Source organism: Paramacrobiotus metropolitanus, unplaced genomic scaffold, assembly GCF_019649055.1.
Source record: "Paramacrobiotus metropolitanus isolate TYO unplaced genomic scaffold, Prichtersi_v1.0 Parri_scaffold0000132, whole genome shotgun sequence".
NCBI classification, from domain to species: Eukaryota; Metazoa; Tardigrada; class Eutardigrada; order Parachela; family Macrobiotidae; genus Paramacrobiotus; species Paramacrobiotus metropolitanus.
In genome coordinates this window covers 2,946-10,748 of record NW_026570352.1, presented here as the reverse complement: position 1 = coordinate 10,748, position 7,803 = coordinate 2,946, and the positions used below count along the sequence as shown (strand labels likewise).

Here is a 7,803-nt window from a genome sequence, read left to right as displayed (position 1 = left end):
CCGTCCTCGTACCCTTCTTGTTCCACCATTATTCTGCTTTATAGCCAGTGCCAGTGTCACTGCACGGACGCTGGCTGTTAATGTACTGCTTGTATCCCTTGTGTCTTAAAATAATCAAGTTGTCGTCTTCGAGTCGCTAAAGGTGCATTCGTATCCAAAAATAAAACGGCATCCTCTGCACGTTTTCTGTATCACAACGACATTTCGTGAGGTGCCATCTGATTCAAACACCGTGGCCTTTGTGGGCGGTTTATGAGTTGGCAACAAAAGTCGAGGAGCCTCGGGAACCGTTTCGATATTTGCACTTCAAAGGGCAATATTTCATGGCAGGCGGAGGAGACCAAGGATTCACGCTCGTCATACTCAGTGTCGCACAAGGGAAAATATTCCTCGAGATGACGTTCTGTGTCTGTAGCCGGCTGATCGGAGGAAAGCATATCAATAGCCTGGAAAAGAATGAAAATGTTTTGGCGAACTAAAACTGAATAATCTGCTTCAGTAAATTATTTCCATTACTTATTAGTTTTTTACCTGGATCAGTTCAGTGCGACAGGAAGGTCGCTCTACAAACGGGAATTTCTTGTAACAGTCGCGGACAAATAAAAGCATCAATGCCAAATTTCGTTTCAAAGGTCAATCGATTGTCTTCCATGTTTTTTTTTCCGGAAATTAGTTAAACGAAGAATTTTTTAATAAATAGCTGTTTTGGCGCGTTTGTAAGACAGCCAAATCAAAGTGATAAGCCAAAAGACAAACTGCACACCTCACGTAGCGAATACACTTTATACCCGGCATTTTGCTAACATGGCATCAAAACGTGACCGCTAGCAAATTGCGTGGGTAATTCCTTGTGTTATTTCTGAATCCGTCTTGTGGTAAGAATTGTGAACAAACATCGATCGCAATGATAAATTATAGCACTGATTAAGTTTAAAACAGCATTCTAATAATTTGCCATTACACGTTTTGTCATCATGTTCTTAAGCACAAACGCGCCTCATAATAACGCAACGATGCAAATAAAACAGTGGTAAGCGGCGTCTTGGCTAAGTCGATTTATTTTGGTCTTGAAGCTAACAACTAAAAAGGAATAAGCAAAACCAACTGACGGATTCCAGTGCGGCAAACAATTGCTTCATCCAGTAGTGCTGGAACCGCTCTTCTTTGTCTGCTGTGAAATGTGAATATGCAAAACTGATATTGTGTTAGTCACGATAAAAACCCAAACCTTACCGGTGATCATTCGTCGGAATCAACATCCACTAAATCGAACGAACGCTCAACAGAACCTAAAAATAAAATATAAAATTAAGTAACAAATATCGCACTAGTTTCCATATAATTTTTGTACCTTTCTTTCGTTAATCAGTCTGGCTTTTCCACAAACTTGGCTCGATGCTTCGAATCCACTCCTCTGGACAACTGAAGGGCTGCTGGAATTTTGCTTTACCAAGCGCATCATACCACGTTTCGAATGCCGCTGCATTAGTGAGCAGCCAACGCTTTTCAGCCAAGGTTTGAAGTTTTTTTGCATGAAAAAAGGAAACGCCTTAGCTTTCTACCTGCAACACTGTAATAATGCCAGTCATGCCACTTACTTTACTGAAATTTGTCGAATAACTGCAGTTTTTCAATTAAAAATGGACATAGTGATTCAGAATTTTGTTTTCCGGAAACCATCTTGTCTCATAACTTTTTTAAAAAATAATTTTAATAAAATGTCACACTTTTGTACGATATTGTTTAAATTTCCCTTTTTCTGTTATAAGTATTGATCATTCGGATGAAACTGACATGATACCAAGTGAGCCTGGGACTGACCCGGCGTGCTTTAATAACCAAACCGAAACTTTGTTCAACCAGGCGGTAAGTAATTAATAAGAATACGCAAGATGTGTTTTATCATTAATTTTAGTTTCTACCGGCACAACACGCTCGCTGCTGTGTACCAGTGTACTCACACTCACAGCAGACACGACTCAACCACAGCGACGTAGTAGTATTATTGCGTACGACTGTTATGCTGAGAGGTGACTCATCGGAAGTCGATCTCGAAAGCGCATGCATGTTGCGGGCCTTGCGGCATACTGCCATAGTGCCATAGCGTGGCATAGGCATAGCAGTAGATACGTACTATAGTAGATAGCACACTTGTGCGCAGAAAGAATTCTGAAAACGTATTTCGTCCACGTCCTCTCTGTTTACTATATTGCCAACTGCCACTAATTTCTCGAGTAAATAGTAGTGAAAATGATTCTGTTAATCTATTCAACCTCTTTAACGGGACATTTCGTTAAATTTCTTTACAACTGAGTTTTACAGGTAAAGTACTAGTGCCAGACACTGCAAATGTCTTAATCTAGACTAACTGTTACGTATAACGTATGTGCTTGCAAGTTGCAGTTTAACACTTTTGCAGTTTTGCTGAAACCTTTATCCTGCGTTGCAGCCAGAGAAAGTCTCTCATGTATATCTACGAAGACGGTACGCGGTCTGTGTATGCATGGGATGCTGTGGATGTTGAAGTCGACGGTCTGTTGCAGCATGGCCATATCGTTGGCCTGGAAGAATCCGCAAGCATTCCCCCGCGTTTGATCATCGACTTTGGATGCCCCGCACAGCAGTCAGTGGCAGTTGACTACGGGAAGGTAATTAGTTGCTCCACACCTCCCCCCTGGGGACGGCGCCGAGGAGCTACTGTGGAGGTGCTATTATTCGATCATCCGGGTGGCACATGGAAATGGTATCTCGGCAGAATTCTCGTCAATCCTTTCGAGAACTTATGGGACCATACGCTGGTGGAGGTATTAATGAATGGACAGCGGTTTCGCGAATTGCTTCCCGATAAACAGATTCGTCGGACGCTTTCGGAAAAACGACTGCCGCATAAGCGTTTTCTGCCGGGTGATTTCGTCATGGGGACATGTAGTGTGCCGGACGGATACTGGATTCTGCAACACTGCTTAGCCGTGGAATTACTCCGCCAAATTGAGCGAAAGTTTCGTGTGCGATTTACGTACGTTCGCAGCCAGAAGATGCACTACATGCAGCCTGGGTGCCGGAAATCCTTTAGGGGATGCTACGATTGTAAGTCGTTGTCGTAACTTGAGTTTTCACTTTAGGCGGATTTTTAGGGGGGGGGTGAGCGAAAAAACATCAATGTGCGAGTATTGCATCTGCGGCCGTGGAAGGTTTTCAGTGGCACTCTTGCACATTTTCGCGTTATCTCCCTGGCCTCTCCAGCCCCCTTCTTCCAATGTCATCAAGGTGGTTCCGTCGTAAATGGAGTTGTTATATTCCTACTGGGGTAAGCCACCGACCTGGAGTGCAGGCTGTTCGCCCAGAACTTCGCAACTCATTTCGGTAGCGCAACCGGTTTTCGTGCCAGTGTGTAATTATTGGGGGTACATTAGTACAAACTCATAATACAATCCTGAAAGAGTTCGGGAGCGCGGGCAAGCGAAAATTTCCGTGAATTCACACGCGTCTATATATTTTTGTTGGTGGACACTTTCCCTGCATTGTTGAACCCGTCATGGCTGTGCTCCTTTCCCTCCTCTTGCCTTCAGCTTCACAAGCCGACAGGGGCTATTCGAGACCCCCTTCGACCATCTACTATTTTTTAAGCCAAATCTGACCACGTTTTAATAATCAGCAAATTTTTCTGATCTAGAAAACATTTTTTTAAATTTTTTTCGGAATAACAAAATTCTGACTGCCAGCCCCTTGGCCCCCACAATACCCTGGGCGGTAGCAATAGCAATGAGATCAGGGGCAAAAATTTGATTTTCGTCTTTTCTACACAGTTTTTAGTTAAATTAATAACGCTGAATTCGAATTTAATGTTAAAAATATGGTATGAGCTGAGTATAAAAAAATTAACGTAAAACAACCAGGTACTTACACAATTGATGTGTAAGAACGATTACTGACATCCTTCTCAGCAAAAGGTTGCTCCACACTGCTCATATCAGTTTTTTTACATCAAATTCGAATTCAGCGTTATTACATATTTATTAAGTTACCTAGAAACTGTGTAAAAAAATAAAATTTTTGCTTGATTCCATTGCTACCGCCCACGGTACTGTGGGGGGGCCTAGGGGGCTGGCAGTCAGAATTTTTTTGTTCGGAAAAAAATTTTGAAAAAGATTTTCTGCATCAGAAAATTCGCTGATCATTAAAACGTGGTCAGGTTTGGCTTAAAAAAAATAGTACACGGTCGATGTCGATGTGGGTCTCGAATAGTGGTCGAAAATCCAGTAATACGAGTACAGTTTGTTACTAACGTGCGTCACTGTCCAACAATTGCCCGGTTCAGAGCCGGCTCTGAACTGCATCGCAAAACTGCCGGGCCGGCAGTTTTGCGATGGCCAACGAATTAAAGAGTTATTAAAACGTTTTTATTAGCCACAGTTGAAAAGGTCAGATTGACAGGTACTGACATTTCTTTTTTCCGTAGGCGGAATTTTTTCAAAGAAAAAGATGTAAACTCGTTCATCTTGGCAAATTCTTCATGGATGACTGTTGCCGCCTCCGAAAAGTAGCGAGTGAATCACATCGGGAAGACGGACTGAATGCGGATTGGCATGGTACGGCCCTGCCCATAGAACTCTTAAAGGAAATCTTTCGGTCACTGGACACCATCGAACGACAGCGCTGCCGGCGGATTTGTCAACTATGGGACGCCATTCTCACATCGGCTGAGATGTGCCACGTTGTACATATATCGCTGGAGCATCCACCTTTCTCACCGCGGCTCGTAAAGAAATGGAACGGTAATTATGCCACGTACAGTTGCATCTTTAAGCACATTACTCCCGCAGCGCGAATCATTTGCATTCGAGCTGCTGAATGGGAATGCGACAATCGTGACGATGTGAAAAACGCCGATGAAGCTGTGAAGTTGATTAAGAAGGTCTTGAATGAGGGCGGCATTCGCATCGACTGTTTGATCGTGCACAACCGATCCCTGCTCATCGATCAGGGGGAGCCCGGGCCGTTGAGGTTGAAGGTGGTTTTTGCCACGATAGCTGCGTTTTACTCCAAATTGGCGACCTGTTGTGGCCGGTTGATTTGGAAAAACTATTCCTTGAGATGCGAAAGAAATAACGGTGCGGTTTTATTGAAATTCTATTTTCCGCTTGCGGTTTTCATTCTGGGAAATGTGGAAGGAGCACACTTTTGGGATATATTTGAGCAGCACCTGTGCTGCGGGGGACTGCCGTTAGATATGAATCGCATTGCCCAGTGGATAACCAGTTGTACAGACAAGAATGCAAAAGCCAGGAAAATCCAAAAGGTATTTGCGGGTCCTTATTACGGTACAGGCATATGTCACCGAGAGTGCGTCGTCTAAGGAATTCAGTGAGTTATAATTACAATTCCACACCGGCTTAAGAGACATGACCCGGCACATGGTGCCAAAGTTGTGATTAATGGGGTGTTAATACGAATTATGCACATGACTGCAGTGTTTTCTAATGGTTTTGTTTCATTGTATCTATTTTCCTAACGTGATGATTTTTTTAATAAGCAGGTACTGAAAGATCATCAATCGTGCGATCCACGTCCCTCTGCACACTACCGTGGCAACACCTGGACACAGGACGCTTTAGCCAGTATGGACGTTCGCAGGCTGAACACACTGTGTTTTCATGCCTTGTGGCGCTACGTGCAGAAATGGAGTCGAACACCTTTGGATGCCGCTAGGGAGTATTCCGACGGCAGCTCCGATTCCGAAGACAGTTCCGACTCCGATGGCAGCACCGAATCCAATTCCGACGATAGCCAGGAGTCCGATTCCAGCAGCTCCTCCGACTTGGATCATGATTACCGTTCCGACGCTGAGCCAAATGACAGCACCGACTCCGACTGCCAATGAGGATCAGATTGACTGCCGGTTGATGTGAACCACTAACGCGTAGTACAGTGGACACCATAAATGTGGTTACACTCAATTAGCGCGCAACCGAGCGCTTGTCTGTTCGGGCACAGCCACTTCCGGCTGGCCATCGGCCGCCGGCTAAAAAATAAGAATTCTTGTCGGCCTTCTGCTGTTCGTGTTTCAGCTCCCTTTATTTCGTTTTGTAATCTTTAATTTTTCATTTCTTCCGGTTTTGGATATTGTTTATTCAGAATGCCGTGAAATGGCACCTGGAAAGTATATTGACGCAGATTTGGTGAAAGCGGTTTTCAGATTGTATGCAAAAGAAAAGAGCGTGAGAAAAGTCGCATCAGTGTTTGACAAGTCGCACCAGTGGGTAGCCAAGATTCTGCGCAACTACGACCAACTAACTGGCGAGATCAAGCAAAAGAATTCAAGAGGACGACCGAAGAAAACGACGAAAGAGCAAGATGAAATTGTTGTCCAGTTTCTTAAAGAAAATCGCACCATGAGCGGCGTAAAAGCAGCAGCCCTTATGCAGTTGTCCTACAGCACTCTGCTCCGAAGACTGCACGAAGCTGGCGCGCGACGAAGTAAAGCCGTGGCAGACGAGCTGACGCCGAAGCATAAGATTAAGGACGAGTCTGGACGACAGAGTGTACTGGTGTCTCTGGAAGAGAGAGCAGCTGCTGAGTGATCCCGCGTTTTTCAACTCTGTCATCTTCTCAGATGAATGCACCTTTAAACTGTCAGGAGGCCGAGTTGAGGTACGTATGCACAATACGGAATTCAGAAAAAATCCAAATAATTTAACTTTTTTAAACGCGTCAATTTTTAACGGAAAACAATTGCAAACAAAACAAAATTCTGCAATTTATCAACTTAAAAATTTTTATTTCGCGGAGAAGACAGATTTGCAAATAATCTTCAAGTGAAAAAGTCGCTGCAAAATAAAGGGGGAATCGCTGTCTGGGGCGCTATCTGCGCAGCTGGTCCCGTGTCGTTGGTCCGCTTTCAAGGCACGATGAATTCCCAAAAATATGAAGACGTACTCTTCGACGAGCTCCTGCCTTCCCTGGACGAGAATGGCCGCGACATGATCTATCAGCAGGACAACGCGCCCTGTCACAAATCAAACGTCATGAACAAATTCTTCGGCACTGAAGGAGTGAATGTGATGCCGTGGCCTGCAAGATCTCCTGACTTAAACCCCATCGAAAACCTGTGGGGCAGAATGAAGAACCACATCGCTCAGAGGTTGCCCAAAAATGTGGCAGAAATGGATATCTTTATTAGAGATGCTTGGGATGACATCTGTACAGCCGAATACTGTAAAAGTTTGATTGATTCAATGGGAGATCGAATTAATCAGTGTATCTATAACGGTGGAGCGCGAACAAAGTATTAGCAGTACAGTGATTTCACGATCGGTGACTAAAGATTTACTATTTGAGTCTATGCGGCTAAATTATTGTTGCAGTGGTTGTGTTTCTGTTTGTTTTTTGTTGGTCTTGGCTATTAAATTGTCGGTCAGCGGACCGATTGACCAGTGTAACCACATTTATGGTGTCCATTGTAGGAGGCCTGTTTAATGTTTTCTATTCAAAAAGGTAATGCCTTACCAGATCAGAATCCGTAAATGTGCAGTTAAAACGGGTTCCAGTTAGGGTTGTCATCCCACCAAGGTTTTGGAGGTGGGATGTGATGGGAATGTGAACAGGAAGTGATGTGATTGGTGGGATAGATTATTAATTTATTGAATAATTTCGGACACATTTTTCATAACAAAAAATTCAAAATTTTATGCTAACTGTTTTCAAGAAAGATACCTTTCAAAACGTGGAAAAAACCGACGCAACTAATTAAACTACAACAAGTTGACAACCGTCCAAAGTCAAAAGCTGCAAGCAACGAAGTCT

At 43.8% G+C, this 7,803-nt stretch overlaps 1 protein-coding gene across 5 annotated transcripts; it reads left to right on the top strand.

Moving 5' to 3' along the window:
- Positions 1-2,193: 2,193 nt before the first annotated feature.
- On the top strand, positions 2,194-7,434 carry LOC129598898 (uncharacterized). 5 transcript variants are annotated; one of them, XR_008691836.1, is made up of 5 exons: positions 2,202-2,322; positions 2,420-3,087; positions 4,460-5,299; positions 5,534-6,651; positions 6,841-7,434. XR_008691836.1 is itself a non-coding variant. In XM_055496984.1 (5 exons), the coding sequence occupies exons 4-5, from the start codon at positions 4,514-4,516 to the stop codon at positions 5,879-5,881; spliced, it is 1,134 nt and encodes a 377-aa protein (XP_055352959.1). In that variant the 5' UTR covers positions 2,202-2,322; positions 2,420-2,484; positions 2,544-3,087; positions 4,460-4,513; the 3' UTR covers positions 5,882-7,434. The 5 variants fall into 5 exon arrangements, 3 of the variants coding, with proteins under 3 accessions (XP_055352958.1, XP_055352959.1, XP_055352960.1); XR_008691835.1 differs by having other exon boundaries at positions 6,793-7,434; XM_055496984.1 differs by having other exon boundaries at positions 2,420-2,484; positions 2,544-3,087; positions 5,534-7,434.
- Positions 7,435-7,803: the final 369 nt, after the last annotated feature.